This window comes from Mytilus californianus, unplaced genomic scaffold (assembly GCF_021869535.1).
Source record: "Mytilus californianus isolate M0D057914Y unplaced genomic scaffold, xbMytCali1.0.p SCAF_2, whole genome shotgun sequence".
NCBI classification, from domain to species: domain Eukaryota; kingdom Metazoa; phylum Mollusca; class Bivalvia; order Mytilida; family Mytilidae; genus Mytilus; species Mytilus californianus.
In genome coordinates, this window is record NW_026262668.1 from 125,127,523 (window position 1) to 125,149,765 (window position 22,243).

Here is a 22,243-nt window from a genome sequence, read left to right on the forward strand (position 1 = left end):
GGATTAGTTTTTGTTTGGTTTACGATGCTGATGAAAATGGTATTTGTATGTACCTTCAAAATTTTTATCTGCACATTAATCTGTTCTTCGTTGTTGGATATCTTTACATGTAGTTCGTGAAATAAATTGTTTTTTTATCTATGAATTATGTTATCTTCAGTTCTTTATGTTATGATATGAGTTTAAATCTGAAAGTAAAATAACATTATTTTTTGAAAATTTCAGGTAAGGAAGCTTGTAAACCAAACAAATCCGTCTTACTGAATCGAGTGCTATGGAGTACGACAGCATTACTTTCTTTCAACTTCAGGTGAGAGCAGTTAGGGCCCGCACGGGCCTGATATAAAATCGATTACTTTTTCAGTTGTGCATTCAACAACTTTAAAAACAGTTGTGCTCAATTTAAACATTCAATTTCGAATCAGTCCAGGGCATTGGAGATAATATAAACAGTTATTATACCAGTCCATGTTTGTTTACAAGTTCCTCCTTTCATAGTTTCTACAACTTTAAAATGATCAGAGAACAGTTATTGTGATTATTGTATGATGACACATAACCAAAAAAATATACAAAAGTTATAATGCATAAAGAGATATAGTTATTCGATGTTGATGTATTAAGTTGAATTAATTTGTTCTGGGTCCTTCTTTTTTTCAGGTGTAACCCCCAAACTTCCCAATGGCTCTAAAAGCCCTACAACTACTGAAACACCTGAAGTATCAAGTAAGACAAGTTGTACCTCCTTTTTTTTACATAATAGACACATTCCTAATCGTAACCTTCCCGATTAAATATAAATCCTAGCATGTGTATTCCAGAATCAAACTAACCATTTTATCGTAATCTTTACCCATCTCCCTACAAAATATATATTCCTCTTGTATTTAATAAAAATTCTTCAGTATAAGGACAACAACTAATTAAATGGCATCCAGGGAAAATGACCTATGTGTTTGCTTCATCAATCAAAAGAGCCGTTACCTGTATTACCTTTTACGTTGTTTTACTTTTGAAGCATAATATACAATGTATACACGGTAAAGTATAACCTGTTTTGTAAATTTTATTTGTTTACCGGTATTTCATCTTTTGAAAAACAATATACAAGTAAAAGTATAATGCGTTCCGTAACATGTATTTACCCTATCGTTTATTTCACCCTTAGAAGAGTAAAATGCATTGTAAAGTATATGTCCCGTGACCAGTCTTTGCTATATCGTTATTTCATCTTTTGAAAAATATCAATCAAGAAAAATCATAATATGTCCGGTTACCCGAATATGCTTTCTCATTTAATTTCACCTTTTTAAAACCTGAACATGATGTAACAGTATTATGTGTTCCGTAACCTGTATTTGCTTTATGATTTAATTCACTTTAAAAAGACATTTAAGAAGAATGTAAAAGTATAATGCGTTCTGTAATCTGTTTTTGCCTTATCATTTTTCCCCCTTTTTGAAATTAACATGCATGCAAAATTAATACCTTACCCTGTTTCCTGTATTTTAATTCACGTTATTTCACCCTCTAAAAAAATAACATACACCTGTACTTACTATATAATTTATTTCAATTTTTAACATGTAAGGTTTAATAATATATTCCGTTATCTATGTGTTTGCTCTGTCGTTGTTTTAACTCTGAGATTGCGAGTTTTAACCCCTGCTTTTTCCGATGTGTGTTGACTCCGATATCAACTGACAAAGATTGAGCAGTATTCCTGCCGAAGGTATGTGGTTCCGCATAGGTACTCCTTTTGTCATCCAAACAAAAACTTGTAGTTATGAAGGCCACTGGAAGTGGCTTTAAACATCCAACTTATCCACGTCCACCCTGTGTTTTTGTTACTTGTTTTTGTTGATTGTATATATCTAATGAGTTAAGCCCTTTTCAACTGATTTTTATAGTTTGTTCATATGATGTACTGTTACACTACTGTCCAAGGTTAGGGGAGGGTTGGGCGCCCGCTAAAATGTTTAACCCCGCCATATCCTGTATGTGCCTGTCCCAATTCAGGAGTCTGTAATTCAGTGGTTGTCTTTTGTTGCTGTATATCATATTTATTTTTCGTTCATTATTTTGTACATAAATCAGGCTGTTAGTTTTATCGTTTGAATTGTTTTACATTTGTCATTTCGGGGCCTTTTATAGCTGACTATGCTGTATGGGTTTTATTCATTGTTGAAGGCCGAACGGTGACCTTTAGTTTTTAATTTTTGTGTCATTTGGTTTCATGTCGGAAGTTGTCTCATTGGCAATCATACCACATCTTCTTATCTTTATATAAAACACAAGCAATATGTTGTTATTTCACCTTTTAAAGATTTATTATCACATTCACGTATTATAAAGTATAATGTGTTCCGTTAGAGTAAAACACATTGTTATGTTTGTTAACAGGAAACGGTATAATACATAAAATTAAAACATTCTCTAGAAATAGAAAAGCTTCAAGCGCCTGTACAAAATATATAAGAAACACATACGATTCCTAAAGTTAATCTTTTTATGAACATATCGGATCTTTTAAATAGTTAATTCAAAAGCAGCAATACTTAACATACCTAGTCAGTAAACAATGACAAGATACTGGTTACTTAGATTCTTTTCCATCACGTTATGATGTCGTGATCTGAATGTGTTATTTGGTATTTATTGTTTGCTTTTATTGTACCTGTATATGTCTTTTAAACAAAGAACCGCGTACCATTCGACGTACATGCACATGCATATTGATTGGAACTTAATCAAATCATATAGTATATATAGAAACATGTATACAGTTATAATTATTTATTCATCTAATTCCAATTTTAAAACCAACTAACCAGTTATGACCATGAAATATAAACACTGTCTTTACAAGGGTATGCATAACATATAGCCTTTAAAAGATCAAAATGGATTCTAAACATTTACATTTGGCTACTCTCACTTTTCCTGTTCTGTTTTCATATTTAGTAACAGATGAATAAATACATTTATTATCAGTCCTCGAGGTGTAAATATTTTGTTTTGTGTGATATCAGAGTGAACAACAGAGCAATGGATAATGTTAACACAATTGAATCTAAAAATAATAACTTTGAAAATATGGTGAAGTAATTCTTAAATTTTCAAACTGTTATTTCGAGTGTAAAACACATTTGATTGTCGTATTGTTAATGACAGATTTAATGTCTGTTAATGTATTTATCAATACAGACCTAACAATCGTAAATTTTCATTAAAATTAAGTATACATACAACCCAAGATGAACGAATATTGATTTTCAAGTCTTTGTGACCAAAGTTCAAACCTTGGGGTAAGGATAAATTCTAAAAGTTATCTCTTTGCATCTGAAATAAAAGAAACTAAATATATTGTTATTGCTTGTTTAACTCTTGATTTATATTTTGATATTGACAGTACGAGTAAGATAAAATTAAATTTTGATACAGTGCTGCTAGACTTGTGTTTTCATTACTTAGAGAAAGGTTTTTTGCTTAAAATAAAGCTGTTGAACCAATAGTTTTAATGGCTAAGTCATCTCTATCCACCATCCAATCAACCTATCCTTATAATTGGCATTAATGAAGGTGACTGATCATCGTTTCTGTCTACTCAAAATAAGTACTTGATCTTTTTCATAACCCAGTATGGCAGTAAGGTGTTTCCTCTTCAGGAATAATGCCGACATGGTCCGCGTTAAAATATGAAAAGTAAATCAAAGATAGAACTCAGTTAAACAATCATTGGTTCAAATAGATTGAATGCAGAAGAATTAAGATAAAAATATTAACAGTCTGACAGACCAGACATTCGGATAAATTTTCAAATTTAAAAAACATCTTGAACATGTGAAGTGTTTCCCGAACGAAAATTAAAGGTTTCATGAAAGGCCTTTATGGAGAATTTTGGGCTCTGTTTTGGAAGCAAACTTAACTTTATGTTTTAGCTTAGTATGTCTTGATGTACGAGTCGATTATGCAATTCCCTATTTGTTATCATTTAAGGGGTCTGTTACTTACTTTTGACCTTATGGAAATATCTTATCCTTTGCTTTAATGAAATTTACTTTTTTTTTATTTTGTTTCCAAAAGGGGAAAAAGATTCTGTTTACATATTTATTTGTTTCCAGAACGGAGAAAACACAGAAAAAGTTATACCAACAATTCAACCGTCATATGTTTGTCTAGGGCCTCGTGTAAATTTGTGATATGCGATTCTCATTTGTAAATTCTTAATATAGAAACTTATTAGAGTAGTAATTGTTGAAAATTCGTTGGTATATTTTCCACTTGGAAAATAACGAATCTAAAAATTCAGTAAAGTAAACTTCATTTTAATCATAAATGTATATTATTGATAGAACACGCTTTATTATGCAAAATATCAAAAACATATTTCAATTATATAAATCTGCTCCTTGTAATATTTCAAATAAATGATGTATTGATGTTGGTATTAACTGGTTATTTCTGTATTTGCCTTGGTATAGATTCGAGGTGTGCTCAATTTGCTACGACGTTCGAAGAGTCGAAGGCCAATACATCTGATTGAGAATCTATACCAGTACCAATACAGAAACAACATGTTCATAACACTTTTATTAAATTATTCTTATTCTTCGATCAAACTAGAAACTCATCGTTATGCAGATACAGGAAATAATACATGAACTTAGTTTATCTCAGTCACTATTCACTTTTTGACAATATTGATGGGGTTTTTGAATTCCAATCCAAGTACCTAATTAATGCTAATATATATTTTAACTAGCAAATAAAAAAACACCCAAGACAAACCATTCTTATTCTAGTCATCTGCATTATGTTTGATTGACAGAACTGAAACAGTGATGTTAATCAAAAAAGATAATCGCAATAGCAGTGGAATATTTCCATTTCGAATCGCAGCAAAACACGGAACATAATTTAAACTTTCACATGTCCTTTTAGGTGTCAAAATATGATGCAAAAAATTTCTAGTGCATCAAATGCTTCCAAAATTAAGTCCGGTGTGAAAAATTTCCAACCGGAAGTTAATATCCTGATTTAGTCCATGGATAAATAAGGCGTTCTCTGTATTGGACGGTAACTTAAAGCTGAATTAATATCAACAGGGCGACATCATCAGTACTGCACATGCTGATGTGTTCGTATTAAATTTGATTTTATCATTTTATTTAATAAATTATTAGTGTAAATTCCAGACATTTGGCGAGTTGTTTCTTTTGTGCAACGAATACATGTAAGCTGTCACATGCATCTGGTACCACTGTTCATTTCAATAGTAAAATTACGTGAACAAAACATCAGGTTCAATGCACAATATACTTTTTAGCTTACGTAATCATGTTTACAATCGTGTGCATCCATTCTTTGATACTTGTGACAAAGCAACCAACAACCCCGTTTCCGTTGTGTTGAACAAGTTCAATATCTGAGATACACGAATGTGTGATACTTCTACTGAATATCGTTCATTAATACGTATTAAGAATGGCTGAACTGAAAATTGACACAGAATATTACAAGGTTCATCAGAGACATGCTCTTATTAACGTATTAAATCAAAGTTTATAACAAATGTATTTTAGATCTGTTAAACAATAAAAAATGCGGATTTGTTTTTTTGGTGAAAAAATATACCAAACTACTTTTTGGATGAATTTCTCATTCTTCTTAACTTTATTTGATTTATTAAATAAAAACATGCTTAAACCTTTGTTTTATAAAAAAAAGATGCTTCAACCTACGGTATTGAAACATAAGAGATTTTACTACACGAATGTAACTTTAAAACTTGTTCTATAAGGAAATTTGTTTTGGTAATTTAAAATTTCATGTGATTTCATTTTCAATAGACTATCTAATGCCACCTTTAACGTAATCTTTTCAGATTCAATCGTTTTATTACCCTTAATAAACCTGTTCTTAATCAACTGTTGTTCCTTCGTTACATAACATAAATATTGATTTAAAATAAGCAATACGCAATACTGTATTTCTTGAAATTTGAACAGCTGAGTTGACAACGACACCAATCTGCAGGAAAACTGAAGGAATGACATCATCAGCGATAATACCATCCAGGGAAATTAAAGTGAATAATCATTCCATTGACATAGAAAATCTACGACCAAATTCTATCACTCCCTTCAAAAGTTATGAATCAACGCTGATCATTGATTACACACCCAAAGGGGGAAAACCAGTGAATGAGGTTAAACTAAAAAGTACCAATAACATAAAGACTTTCAACGTTAAATTTTATAATGCTGATGGAACAGTGGTATCAAAAACGGTGAGTTTTACTTTATGAAACCATATATTTTTGCGACCAGATAAATATATTGTAGGACCGGAAATGCACATAGTGTTGAATGTTTGCAAATTGAGGATAGTATGAAATAATCTTACTACTTGGTACACATATGAGCACGACAAAAAGCTTTTGGCATTTTGCAAGACTGTGTGCCATGATTTGTATACCTAATATCACATCTTTATTCGTATTGAAGGATATATTAGTTACTTAATAATAATTATCCTTTTAAAATGTAAAACAGCAAACATTCGACACGAAATTATTTACATTTCTGCTCCTACACTGTAATAATGGTATGGTATTGTCGACTTTGCTTGACATTCCAAACTAACAATGGTTTTTATGTGAGAAATGTTTAATCTAATTTAGCAAACCACTTCTACATCTAAACGTGCAGAAGTGTAAGAGTTTCTGAACTATAAAGGATCGGAGGTGCCACACATATTGGTCTTATATGTGTAAACATGGTGTGATAGTATTATGCTTTCAACGGCATACATTTTTATTACACTGTTTTAAAAACACGTTTGAAAATATAAGATTCAAGATTATTTTTCACCACAAATAACTCTATAGTTACTTTTTTATTTGTATTTTCTATACATTTACACGTGCAAATAGTCTTGGCGTTTTTGCCGACTATGTACAGATCCTGACGCAAGAAAATACTCGTAATTTTTGCCACCGTTATGGAACATAGTTTTACATAAGATCTTATGGAAAGCAGACAAAGACTGCAAACAGAGATAAAATTATCATATTCCGCTCCCTTTATCTGATAATCCAAAAAACTTACTTAGGAGGTCATGAAGTGACTACCATCATTTATCATGTTTATAGAAATAGTAAAGCCTTTGGTTTAGAATTCCAACAAATATGTCTGATTAAAAATCAGGAGGTGTACAACGGCGGACTACCGAACACAAGAACGAATGGACGAACACAATGTACTTTAAATACCGATTTGCTCGCGGAAAACACAAATTCTTCAGAATCCCCTTCAGCCAACTTGAAACAACATATATTATTTTACTGATTTGTGTTGTTGGATTGCTGTTTCATGAACGACATTTTACGACCTTCATCTAAGATTATGTCCTTCACGGAAATATCGTAGCTTTTTTATTCAACTTAACAATGCTGCGAATTTTATATTTATAGTTATATTTACATGGATGTCTTATAAATTAACTTTTGTCTGTTTTTTTTGCCTTTGAGGAGATAATCTCGTGCAGAAAATACTTCAGAATCAGCAGTTGATATATGCTAGTTCATAAAGATGTATATTTTTTATTGATGACTCTTTACTGTTTTTTGTTTGAGACAAAACTAATATAACAAAAAAACACAATCTCAAAACAGTTAGCTCTTCCCGAGGTTTGGAAAGAGCATTGACAAATTTTAACCCAACCTTTCTTATCACCTGAGTTTATGTTATTATAAGTCGTTGTAGTTCAATCAGTTTAAAATTTACCAACCATCTGTTAAAGAAGGGATAGATGTCAATATAAAAGAGACCACAATCCCATGAAATACTTGGACAAAATCAAATTTATCTTTGTATCTCCAACCATACAGTAACTTGAAAGTCTCTGTAAGTTACTGTTCATGTTTTGTAAAAAATGCATGATAATAATTTCCATGCGCTTTAGAAGTGATTCTGTAAGAATCTTCACAAAGTACGCTCAAAGTCAAAATTATTAGATAGTTATAAGATAACGAGAACATAAAAATCAGAAGAGCCTTAACAGGTCAGCTATTTCACCGTCTAATGTAAACTTTGCCTAGGGAAGTTGCAACCTTAGATTTAGTACCAGTTCATAATTTTTCAATTCGAAATCATACCAGAACTGAAACACTGGCTAATTGGTGAATGGTTCACGCATGAACAGATACAAGTATAAAAAAAGTGACATAATCATACCATTTCCCTTATTTCTTTTTTCTGTTACAACTTACTTCCAAATCATTCTTTCATTTTTCTACCCTCCAATTTCATTTCTACATCTGAATGATTTTTATGGTCCACTATCGAATAACACGAACTGCGACATATCTGCACACACACTGAATATAGGACACATTGGTGCCCGCTTCTCTTTCTGATAAATCCCTCATCATAATATAATGAAATCTTCTCAGAATCGTATCTGTAACTATATAAAGCTATTTGGCACCTTCTATTATTTTGATCAGATTCATTTATTAGGGATTCACTCACCAAGCATAGGCTTTGCCATTGATTTATTTATTGGGTACCCGTTTTGTATTCGCAACCTCCACTAAACCCCTTATTACAATTTATTGAAATTTTCTCACTATCTTTACTATATAATTATATTGTACACCTCCTATTTTTTCATTCTATCAGAATCATTCTTGTCCTTCCTTTACTATAGCATGAACTTTCCGTTGCTTTATTTCGAAACTAATTTCGTAACTATATCCGCAACTCCTTCTAAACTCTGTATTACAATTTATTAAAACTTTCTTAAAATTATAAATGTACACCTCTTATTTTATTTATTAACAGATTCATTTTCGGTGTTTCAACCAGCAAATAATATGCACACTACGGTACATATTTATTCCATAGTCTCCTCTTAAATCCCTAATCAGAATTTGATTAAATTTGCAAAAAATATTATGACATTGTGACATCCTTTCTTGATTTAGTTTTCAATTATTTAAGTTATTTCCATTACCAAATCATCGACTTTGCAATTGGTGGATTTTGATGCCCCCGCCGTAGCGGAGAGGGCAATAAGTTTTACCCTTGTCCGTCTGTACGCACGTACATCCCAAAATTGGTTTCCGTTCTCTAACTTTAGTTGCCTCAACCAAATTTTCTAAAACTTATACACAATGCTCATTACCACAAAACACAGATCAAGTTTAAATTTTGGTTGCGTCACTTTTACTGCTCTGGAGTTATGCCCCTTTACAAACGGAAAAATTACTGAATTTTTCGTTTCCGTTTTCTAACTTTAGTTTGCCTCAACCAAATGTTCTAAAACTTATACACAATGCTTATCACTACAAAACACAGATCAAGTTTGAATTTTAGTGGCGTCACTTTTACCGTTCTGGAGTAATGCGCCTTTACAAATGGAAAAATTGCTGAATTTTTCGTTTCCGTTCTCTAACATTAGTTTGCCACGACCAAATCTTATGAAACTTATACACAATGCTAACTACTACAAAACACAGATCAAGTACCAATTTTGGTGGTGTCACTTCTATCGTTCTAGAGTTATGCCCCTTTACAAATGGAAAAATAGCTAAATGTTTTATTTCCGTTCTCTAACTTTAGTTTGCCTCAACCAAATGTTATGACACTTATACACAATGCTTATTACTACTAATAACAGATCAAGCTTGAATTTTGGTGGCGTCACTTATACCGTTCTAGAGTTATGCCCCTTTACAAATGGAAAAATTGCTAAAATATTCGTTTCTGTTCTCTCACTTTAGTTTGCCTCAACCAAATATTATGAAACTTATGCATAATGCTAATTACCACAAAGCACATATCAAGTTCGAATTTTGGTGGCGTCACTTTTACCGTTCTAGAGTTATACCCCTTTACAAATAGAAAAAATTGCTGAGTTTTTCGTTTCCGTTCTCTAACTTTAGTTTACCTCATCCAAATGTTATGAAACTTATACACACTGCTTATTACTACAAAACACAGATTAAATACGAATTTGAGTAGCATCACTATTACCGTTCTAGAGTTTTCCCTCTACAAATGGAAAAACTTATACACAATGCTTATTACCACTAAACACTGATCAAGTTTGAAATTTGGTGGCGTCACTTTTACCGTTCTGGAGTTATGCCCCTTTACAAATGGAAAAATTGCTGATTTTGTCGTTTCCGTTCTCTCACTTAAGTCTGCCTCAACTAAATGTTATGAAACTTATACACATATATAATAATGCTTATTACCACAAAACACAGATCAAGTACAAATTTAGGTAGCGTCACTTTTGTATTTCTTGCGTTATGTCTCTTTATAACGTAATATGCAAGCGGGGGCATCATCTGTGTCCCATGGACACATTCCCCATTTTTTTTTAAATGTGCATCTTGTTTATAATGTGAACTTTGCTTGCAGTAGCTCTAGTTGGTTTTCCTGTTGTTGGTCTGTTGATTTGTGGTAGTTTCAAACACATCTTTTGTATCAATCGTTTTTAACATTAAGAATCATTTTGGATACTAAATTGAAACATTACAAGCATGATATAATTTGTCCTTCTAAAAGATCTCATACAACGTTCGTATAGTCATGTGTTGCTTGTTTTAATTTAAGACTTTCAACAGTAACGGTATAATCAATAGTTCAGTCTCTTCTAAATAGTAATGTGAAAACGAACAATAAAAGGGAATTATAGTTGGTCCATTTTTATTCTCAAATATTAGTTTAAAATCCAATCGATTTCAGGCCGTTGTTTGGAAAACGAAACAACTGCACATTAAATATTCAGTACCTTTCACCAAAGACACAAAGAAAGCCTATGAGGAAAAATAAATTTCCCGAAACCAACAAATTAACAAATTGCTACGGAAAGAAAATAGTACCTCAGGAAAATTCTGCGTTTGAAGCGCTTTTCTATATTAACCTTCATCAGGAATGCTTTAACCTAAACATTTGAAAGCCATGGCTGTATAAATACATATGGGGCTATATGACCAAAAGGGACAAAATAAGAATGATCAAATTTATCTTAGGTCACTTTTGCGTGAGGAAATTGGAAACTTAGTTATTTCTTAAATCATCAAAGGGATTTTAAAAAATGAATATATGTTAAAATCACGCCATTACCGACTGTAAAGTCTGCAAACCTTTATTAACAGCAGCAATCGAATCTGTACAATAACTTCTACCTTGAATAGAAATATTCTTTCCTCCTGTTATATATTGTAATGTTATCTAAGCACATACCCCTTTATCAATTATCTAACTTGTTATTACTTTTTACATCGTAGAATGAACTTTACTCAAATTATTTACTCCTTAAAGTTTATGTATATATATTTCTTCCTTCCAACATGTTAATACAACATTTTAATTTTATTTGTCCTGAGTGAAATAGAAATATATAAGAGAAATGATTTTGTTTTTCCATCCTATTACTTCTTAATTTGTTTGTGTACTTGTTAATATTATTTTTATGACGAACTCATGAATAGAAAACAAAATACATTATACTTTAATCTAATCGGTTGCTGGATTGATTTTTTGTTTGATTCGTCCAATGGCGAATAGTTCATTTATCTTGATGACGGTAAATCTGACTTTCAGCTCAGATCTGAGAAATGTTAAATACAAATCATTAAAAATATAATTAAAAATACTTGCTGGCAACAGAAAATTTCATACATATTTTTTCGTTTTAAGTTTTTCAAGGTAAATGGATTCACTTTTTTCAAACAATCTTGTCTTCATGATATTGATTAAAATAATTGAAAAAAATCATGTATATAAAAAAATTAAAGCTCTTTTCATACACCAGTTTTCAAAGTGTTCCACACATAAAGTCTTCAGCATGATGCAATTTCCAGAAATCTATATATTCAGGTTTTCGGGCACGCCGTTTTGAGCATTGTATCGGGAACTTACAATATAAAAATAGAGTCTTTTGTTTATATAACGACATAAAAGTTATGTGTTCAGATTAAAAAATAAAATATTTTTTTGTTTTTGTTTTTTGTTAAAAAAAATTATAAATGATTATTAGTTGAAACAACAAGGTCTGTTTGAATTTGCCTATTAAATTAAATTCAAAAGTATTAATCTTTGCTGTATATAAATCGATTTTGTTGAATGTATCACACTAAAACTCTCCGGATTTGATGCATACATACACGGAGGATGGCATTGTTAAAGGGACATTAACAGATGACCGAACATTTATTGATGGTGGTACGCGAGTAAAGTTTCTAAAATTTTCAAGAATGCGTTATATTTGTGCAGTAAAATTGGTCCGGTTACAATACTAAGATGTTCTACTCGTGGGCATAGCTAACTTTAGCCGAATTTGGTACAATTTTTCGGAATTTCGGTCTTTAATGCTCTTTAACTTGGTATTTTATTTGGCCTTCCAACTGCTTTGATTCGGACGCCACTGGTTAGCCTTATGTAGGCGAATCGCACATTTTGCGTACCAAAATAATAAGCCGGGTATTTGATGAGTCTTTACAACCCCTTGGTCGTTACAACTGCTGATTGACGAAAGTACCACTATCCTAGTAGTCAGCACTTTTCCGTAGATATTTCCGAAATATTATTGAAAAAAATCTTTTTCTGTAATTTTAATGTCTATAAAATGTAATATTTTTCGAAATGGTTAGGTTTTTTACTACCCACAGGGATAAAATGACTTAACCGAGTTTGGCACAATTTTCGAAATTTCTACTTTTAATGCTCTTCAACTCCGCATTTGATGTGGCCTTCTTACTGTTTTGATTCAAGCCCCACTGATGAGTCTTATGTAGACAAAACGCTCGTCTTGCGTACCAAATTATAAGCCTGGTATCTTTTATGAGTTGTTGAAATCTGCATTGAAGAGAGGCTGCAAAAATAAAACTTTCACACAAAAAGAAACTGAAAGTAATTTCAGAACATAAATGTTAGGAGGAATACCATATGACAAGATTGGTTTTCGACATCTAACGACAGAATGAAAAATCCGGCCATAAGCACATATAAATAAACTCATCATAAATCATCAGGCTTAAAATTTTGTAAACCAGACGCGGGTTAAGGAACTAATCAATTATCTTTATTTGAAAAAATAAGTTTCATAACAAGTTGTAAATACAAGGAGCTAAAATTAACCGAACAGTACAAAATTTATTTAAGAATGTGTAGTCAATTATAATGTTTTGTAATTTAAAAAAAAAAAACGCCCCATTTGCTCTGTCGGCTTATCATTATTATACATCAAACCGAAGACGAAAGACTGGATGCAAAGCAATTCTAAATTTAGTGCTTTGAAATGATGAAAGGATTTATAATTGGAAAACTAATTTTGGCGAATATATATATCATTCATAAGAAATACATTAATAAACATAATAATTAAGGTCATATCAATGAAGTTTCATAAAATGAACTGCTACAGCTTTATTCATATATTCTCAAACTGAAGTGTTTTATGATGCAAAGATTTTGGTTTCTGCACACAATCACTTGCTTAACAGTAGCAAATCTACTGGCGAAACAAATACATTCCCTGCAAACATTAAAATATTTTGTACGTTTTCTTCCAGGACGCTACTGATTAAAAGTTCAAAAGAAAACGTTCTAGTAAAGTAAAAAAATAGTTTGAGTTGTAATATGTGCCAATTATTTGCGTACCAATCTGAATTTTTTTTTCTACTTACTGTATGCGTCACTGGAACGCGCAAAATTTCAGTTACCATTGAAAACCGTATCATGGACTTATTTCTCCACGCTCTACCACTTGAAAACACTGAAACAATTTGCCCAGATCCCGGCCATTAGCAATGTCGGAATCAGATTTTTTTTCGAAACCTTTAAAAGGTCACCTCCCTTATGCGGTCACTTTTGATATTTCCCACGAGTGACTGCTTAATACAGGTTTGACTGTACTCTAAGAAAACAGCGCATGGATTTACAAAAATCGATTCGACTAATTATTAAAATTAAACAAATAGTTATACCTTTGAAGGTGTGATACCCCCATTGATTTCCCCCTATTAGTCTTTGTTTAATTTGCACTTTTGAAAAAATTGTGCAGAATTTATCTTTGTTTCAAATAAAGAAATACTTGGCATGAGTAAAGTTTTATCCTGTCAAGTACTATAGACAAAATTTAACATAACATTTCATGGCATATAAGAAAATAACCATCACTGGAAGTTAACCAATCAAATTTTCATCCCTTTTTTCCTATGTACAAGCTTTAGTAACCATGCAACCTCAAGTTTCCAAAATATTCTATAGAAACACCAAATAAAAAAATAATTGTGCTTTGAAACACCCAAGATGTATGTTTATGACTCAGAATTTTTTTACTGCAATGAAATGTAGGATTGATTTCCTTCAACTGTCAAATTCAAGGGAATATTTTTTTTCGACCCTTTTTCGTATGCAACCGGATGTGTCGTACTATGATTCGGTGGTATTACACCTAAAGAAGACTTTTTTGTTGAATAAACTGAATGTGTTTTTTTCCTTTGTAATACTGGTTATTTCAAGCATTACTGTCAAGTTTTGTCATAAACAGTTCAATAGTTTGAGAAAAATCTAGTTTAATGTAGGACGACATCTACAGCGATTTTAGCAAAAATTCTTTGAGAAATCCAAATCAAGCCGCATCATGATAGAATATAGTGTGGACCAATAAATGATAAAATATTTATCTCATCTGCTTAAAAACAGTTAAATATGATACAAAAGATGACTCTAGGATGATAATTACCACTAATGGACCTCTTTGGCTTTATTATCAGGTCCATTTTGGTCCATTTATACCTCTCATTTCCTCAAAATGTCAACTTTTTAGGCCAATAAATAAAAATTTTGGGGTAACTTTCACTCATTTATGAAGACGTTTGTTTATGACTCAGAAATTGTTTACTGCAATGAAATGTAGGAATAATTTCCTACAACTGTCAAATTCTAGGGAATATTTTTTTCGACCCTTTTTCGTATGCAACTGGATGTGACGTACTATGATTTGGTGGTATTACACCTGAATTAATACTCATTTTTGTAACAATAGTTTCTTTATTTTTTTAACCTGAACAGAAATTACTTTTAAATCGTTATATTTACACAATGACGGGGTTTTATATTGAAAATTCTCGTGAGAACGGCGTCCTCAAAAACCTGGTTGTGAAAAATAGTTAGATTTCCGGAAATTTTGCTATTCTTAGCACTATGTGGAACAGTCTGGAGATTGGTGTAAACAAGAAGATATGCATTTCCTTACATATTTCAAATAACATATTAAAAGCTCACGATAATTTTTTTACAAAATGAACGATTGTCATTTAAGTATGAGATTTTCTCATCGTTTAGGCCGTACGGTTGCATATAATTGCTTAAATCCACTTTATTTGCACTTTGGTGGATAATGTCTCATTGGCAATCATACCACATATTCTTGTTTATATGTTAAATCAGTATGGTTACTGGCGTAAACTAACTTTTTTTGCTTCCTTTTTGGTTACTTTTAGTTACTTTTCTATAGTTCCCAATTAGCCAGTTCACATGCTGTTTAGCAACCATGGTAGATTTAACCTTACGGTTTTAAGTGTTTTCATTTAATGTGACGAATCTGTATCTGACGTTCCATAAGTAAAGACATCCCTACTGGACTCGCATAATGCATAATCAGAGCTATATGCTGCTTCTGAAAATATTTTTCTTTACTACCAGTCGGACTTAAAAGTCTTTTTAGATTTATATTCCGCAATGTGTAAACTTTTGACCACGTTTGTAAAATTTTCTTATGTGAAGATTTATTTGAGCTATCTACCGCGCCTGAGTCTATTAAATCATTTGTGATCTCTTATTTGAAGATTTATTTAAGCATGTTTGTACATTTAAAGACATATCTGAATAACTACATGATCTACAGTTTGGATCAGTTTTAACCACTCTTAACATTTGCACGGAACTATCAGCAGAATTGTTCTAGAAGTGTCTCTTGAACAGTTCTCCTGATACATTTAGAAGCTATTCTAACCTTAAGCAGTTTTTGCCAGTTCAAACAAAGAACAGTTTTGCCAGTTCAAACATAGAACAATTTTGGCCAGTGCCCCTTTGGTATCTTTCGCCACTCTTCTACTGAGTTTTTGACAGTTCTACCCTAGAACAGATTTTAACAGTTAAAACTAAGAACTGATGTTCACAGTTCAAACATAGGACAGGCTACCTTGTAACAGACCCTGACATCTCTATATCGTACATATTAAAAAAAATGTTCTATCTCTTTATAAAGTAATTTGTGTATTTATTAATTTTCTTTGTTCCTTCCCATATTTGTATTTATATATATATTTTTCTTGATTATTTAGTATTGCTCATGTTTTCAAATTGCTATTAGTATTTTTTCGTTTAGAAGCTTTATGAACCAATTTATTAGAAAATATGTAAATTTACATTATATGCTAATAAAATTAAACAGTACATTTAAAATATTGGTACCAAATCAATTTGAAACTTTGTTAAATAACACAGAATATACACAATTAAAACGTTGTTAATGAAAATATAGGTACACGCAATACCTTATCTGCTCTTTGGTCGGGTTGCTGTCTCTTTGACATATTCCCTTTTTCCATTCCCAATTCTATCTTTTTGCTAGAAATAGCTGAATAGCATCATTTCAGTTCAATCACCTAAACACTGTCAGGTAAAACTAGGATAAAAAACTTTCACAATGTAATAATATGATGATTGTGCCATAAAATGTTTAACCTGTAAAAAACATCAACAGTGCTCATAATACTGTATAAGTGTAACTTTCCAAAGAAAATGTATTAATTTTGACAATATTTACGGAAAAATAATCAATATATAATTCTTAAGCATTATTATATGCAAAAAAAACCAGATATTTCTGATAAAATATACAGAATAAACATGGAAAACTAAAGGAACTAAAATACACCCAAGACTGTATTCAGTTTTACTATTTAATCCTTTCATGAAAATATTTCTTACAGTGAAAATCCAGTTTACTGTCCCTGAACAACTAGATTTATTAAAATTATGAGCAGCCGTCTGCTTTAGTTTACGTCATTTAGATTATTCTACTCTGACAGTTTCACTTTAGTTCTAGGGCAGAACTGTTCTATGGTAGAACTGTTCTAGAACAGTTGATAGTAGTTATATGACAAAGTATTCTGACAGTTCTGCAGAAATGTCAGAGTTGAACCCAAAATTCGTTTAATCTTTGGAATCTTTCAAATTAATTGTTCTTAAATATCTGACAATTGTTTTCGACTAATTCGGACAAAGCTTTCTTTCTTTACTTTTTTCTTAATTATTCTCACCCTTTCTTTTGACACTCCTTGGATCATTTAGACACTATGCGTTTAGATGGAGTCAGGATGTTGTTTTGTCTCCGGATGGCAGAATCAGTGAACTTCCTGCGACTTTTTGGATTACTAATATAGGGTGACGCGTAGTCTTTTGCTCCTCTTAATCAGCACTTTGAATTTTTCGAAATACTAAGGATTTTCTACCAAGGAATAGATTACCTTAGCTTTATTTGGCAAAACCTTTCTGAATTTTGGGTCCTCAATGCTCTTCAACTTCGTACTTTATTTGGCTATTCAAACTGTTTTGATTCGAGCGTCACTGATGAGTCTTTTGTAGACAAAACGCGCGTGTGGCGTACAAAATTTTAATCCTGGTATCTATGATGTGTTTATTTCTTAGTGTTTGTTCTTTTCGAAATTAAAGATTGCTTTTTATTATTATAGATACGCTGTTCTAGCATTTCCCAATCAACGTCTGGTTTTCCTTCGGTGTCAAACATACCGGTCGTCGGATATGACATACGGATTACGTTTGAATTTGAATATGCCATCTAATTCATTCAAGTTATACCTATGCTGTAGGTAAAGTGGATGCATTACATTCGCATTGTCTGTTCTTATGTTCGTCTTGCGTCTAACACATATATCCGTCATACTTATTAAGCAGCTTAACAACGATGAGTTGTATCGTGCGAGCTCTTTTCGGATCTGTCGGACAACATTTTCCTGTTTGTTGAATCTTTCGATGCAATGACTGTCACGTTCCGCTTTATTGTAGGTTGAGTTTAACATGTGACTTCCAACTTGAGGATTTTGTTGTCAATATGATAGCAACAATGATATAGACAATTTTTGAACTCGGCAACTTTTAGAAGCAACAAGTATCTTTCGTCAATGTTTTAGGTCACTTTAATTGATTTAATTATTGTACGCTTATCCTTTAGTGGCAAATATTTATAGCCTAATCATGATAAGAGAGAACACCTCAAATAGGTGATTTTACAGTAATGTAATATTATTTCATGCAACATGACAACACTGGTTATTTTTTCATTTATCTATAGCAAGAATATTTCGACGCCTGATGACAATTTTTAAATCTTCAGTCTTTAAAATAATTTGACAAATTGGATAGATATCAAAATCAATTAGATCAAAGATTAAAAAGGAGGTCTTTAACCTAAACGCAAATGGAGAAGAACATCACGTAAAAATCCAGTCACTGATTTGAGTGGAGTTGTGAATGCAAGCTAAATAAATCCACAAAGGAACACGACGACAGCTGTTCAGTAAGGGGTGAAATTCAGAAAACCTTAAATCGGCACAAGATTGCTATCAGAGTGAGACGTCTAATTATGAGACATTTGTCATTTCCTTTAAAACTAACATCTGACGGTAGAAATCAAAGGTGTCACTGCATCTAAAAAGACAATTATTTAAAAAAAATGTATTAGAATATGACAAATTCAGTAAAGAATACATTTTTGCTGATTTGTCCTTTAGGATTTATAGATGATTACTTAAAACACCTGATAGAAAAATTTTAATTGAAAAAGAAAAATATTTATAAAAAAAGAATGTTAGATTGTACTAAATCCAAATTGTAACAAATCTGTTGATGCATGATATATTCAAGAAACTTTGTCAAAGGTAAAAATGCAAAGTCATAATTTCAAAACACGGATTTGACCATGCTTATAATTGTAATGTAATCAGTGGGTAACAACAAAGCTTTCACACCTTTCTGTCAAAACAGATTTATTAAAAGTCAACTGTAATACATTTCAATCATTGTTCTATTGTTCATGATATGTAAAATCATTCGAAACATAAACGCGTTTATATTCCTAGGGATAGATAGCCTAACATATGTCCAGTTTTGTTACACTTTTTGTATATTTTTAGTTTTCGATGGTCTTCATCTTCATAATTAATTCAAGCACAACTGCTAAAACTTGGGATGACAAAGTACTAAAATATGATGATGACCTTTTTTAAAGACAGAGAAACGGTTATTGACAGTTTCGAAGACTGTCTCGTTGCCTTAAAATACTTTGGTTGTGACAGATTATTGCATCAAGTATTAGTGTGTAAGCCATTTAAGAATAACAACCGATATGCAAGTGTCAACAAATTTGTTGTTTATTAGAGAGAAGCGACCTAAGTGATTCTGTTAAAAATATGAAGGATCAATTTAAAAAAACGGCTCTGCATATTATGCTTCACGACTGTTGAAATCTGGAATGCATTTAATGCTTACTCTTCGCATAAAACGTACGAAGAATTCAGATTATCAAAGAAATGTGTTTCAGTTACATGGAAAACGGTGAACATAAACTGGCGATTGTTCATACAAAGGCGCTTCCGGTAACTTCCTTGAAAGGCAGTGACTGCAATCTTTTATATGTGAAATATAACTCAGTCTCTGCAAGGATGTAAAATACATATGTTGTGCGGGATCCATAGCATTTATGAAAGAAATTGAGAGCGCCAGCATTGTTCAACAAACGTCTATCAAGGGACTACTAATGTGAAATACAAGTTCCTGAATGTCGTATCAACTTTGAGACGTAATACCAACAAGCAGATGCTGCTGAGAGTTTTTACAAATGAATGAAAGTAGGAATATACAAAATAACCCTACACAGCCGATCTATAGTAATCCACACATTTTTTGCTAATCGAATGGAAGCGACATAATTGATTGTGAAGAACATATAAAACATCCATGTTCTGAAAGAAAAAAGCATTGCTACGTCTTCGCAGAGAGTAGACAGGAATAAAAGAAATGTATAAATTCTAATTCAGTTACATAGAAAACTGAAAATATAAATTGGCTTTCTCATTCAAAGTGGCATTGGTTACCGTGCATGGAATGCAATAGACTGCAAGCTAACACATTTTGTATAAAAATCCCAATTAATACATACTCAATCTCTGCATTGGTATGAAATTAAGCGATCCAAAACAATTGTGTCAGAAATTGAGACTGGTGACATCGTTCAATAAACGTCTATCAAGGGACTACTAATGTGAAATACAGGTTCCCGAATGTATCAACTTGAGACGTAATATCAATATGCAGGTTCTGTTGGAGATGTGTTACAAATAAATCAAAGTTTACAACAGGAAAACAGGTCATGAAGCTTGCAGACAAAGCTCGAAGCTAAAATTCATTTTAGTCGTCCTAATTTTTAGCTCACCTGCAAGTGAGCTTTTCTCATCACTTGGCGTCCGTCGTCGTCGTTAACCTTTTACATTTTGAACTTCTTCTAGAGAACCACTGAATGGAATGACACCAAACATGGCATGAATGTTTCTTATGAGGGGCTGACCAAGTGTTGTTAGTTTGAAGCCGATCCATCATCCAAGATGGCCGCCAGCGGGGGACTTAGTTTAACATAGGACCCTATGGGAAATACATACAAATGTCTTCTTTTAGAGAACCACTGAATGGAATGAAACCAAACATGGCATGAATGTTCCTTATGCTGACCAAGTGTTGTTACTTTGGAGCCGATCCATCATCCAAGTTGGCCACCAACTTGGGACAGTGTTTAACAAAGGACCATATGGACAATACATGTAAATGTCTTCTTTTAGAGAACCACTGAATGGATTGAAACCAAACATGGCATGAATGTTCCTTATGAGGTGCTGACTAAGTGTTGTTACTTTGAAGCTGATCCTTTATCCATGATGGCCACCAGCGGGGGGACTTCCTTTAACATAAGACCCTATTTGAAATACATACAAATGCTTCTTCTAGAGGTGCACTGAATGGAATGAAACCAAACATGGCATAAATGTTTCTTATGAGGTGCTGATGAAGTGTTGCTACTTTGTTGCTGATTTACTGTTCAAGATGGCCACCAGGATTTTTTATTAAATTACTGGGCCAATATTAAACCAAATTTGACCTCACTCATTATTAGGGTATCTGTTATGATTTTAATCTATTTTAACATGATTTCCAAAACCAAAGTAGAATCAGGTGAGCGACACAGGCTCTTGAGAGCCTCTAGTTTCACAATTTTGCATGCATAATTTACTTATATGAAACTCTCCTTATATTTCTTATTTATTATTTTTCACTTATTTTAAATTAGTTTCATGATTATAGGTATTTTTTTTGCATTTCGGGTGCTATTTACTTGAATTGATCAAAGGAAAATAAAATGCACTTTATTGTTGACTTTGCTAGTGATAAAATAAAAAAAGGCTTATTTTAATCTTTTTCCATCAACAAAGATAAACAAATAGTGCATTGTAAATCATTTAAATATGTTCTACCACAAAAAAGGAAATTTTGACACTTTCGAAGACTAAATTAGAAAACTGATGTTTATCTTTATAAATAGTTATTGCAACGGTAAACCGTTTGCCAATAAGAAATGGTTATACTTAATAACATACAACACCTGATCTCCAGTAAACATAATATGTGTTGCGACTTAAGTGATTTTGTTACACATGAAATCAATGTTCTGAAGAACATCCCCGCATATTGTCTCACACATGTTTACATCGAGGAGCCAGTTCGTGCTTATTCATCGTACAGAACGAAAGAGATATTTCAAGAAATGTGTTGCAGTCGAATGGAAAACTAAGAAGATAAAATGATGGTTGTTTATACAAAGAGGGTTTAGGTAACATTCTTTAGAAGGCAGTAAGTAAGCTGGAAGCATAAACCTTTGTACAAAACTCGCCATTACCTCAAACACAGTCCCGGAAAGGGTTTCTGATACAGGATTGTTTTTCATCCGTAGCAGTTGTGTGACAAACGGAGACTGGTTATATTGTTCACCAATCATCTATAAAGGGACTATAAATGTGAAGTTCCTGAATGTCATGTGACCTAAAAGACATTTATACAAATACGTGAAAGTCACACTTTGGAAA

At 32.1% G+C, this 22,243-nt stretch overlaps 1 protein-coding gene across 1 annotated transcript in view; it reads left to right on the forward strand.

The window, feature by feature from the left end:
• Positions 1-22,243, forward strand: part of LOC127727795 (mucin-16-like) — a 198,982-nt gene that overhangs the window by 62,706 nt on the left and 114,033 nt on the right. Inside the window, exon 48 of the mRNA XM_052234911.1 lies at positions 6,012-6,292. Coding sequence (XP_052090871.1) covers positions 6,012-6,292 — 281 coding nt within the window. The remainder of the gene's footprint in view (positions 1-6,011; positions 6,293-22,243) is intronic.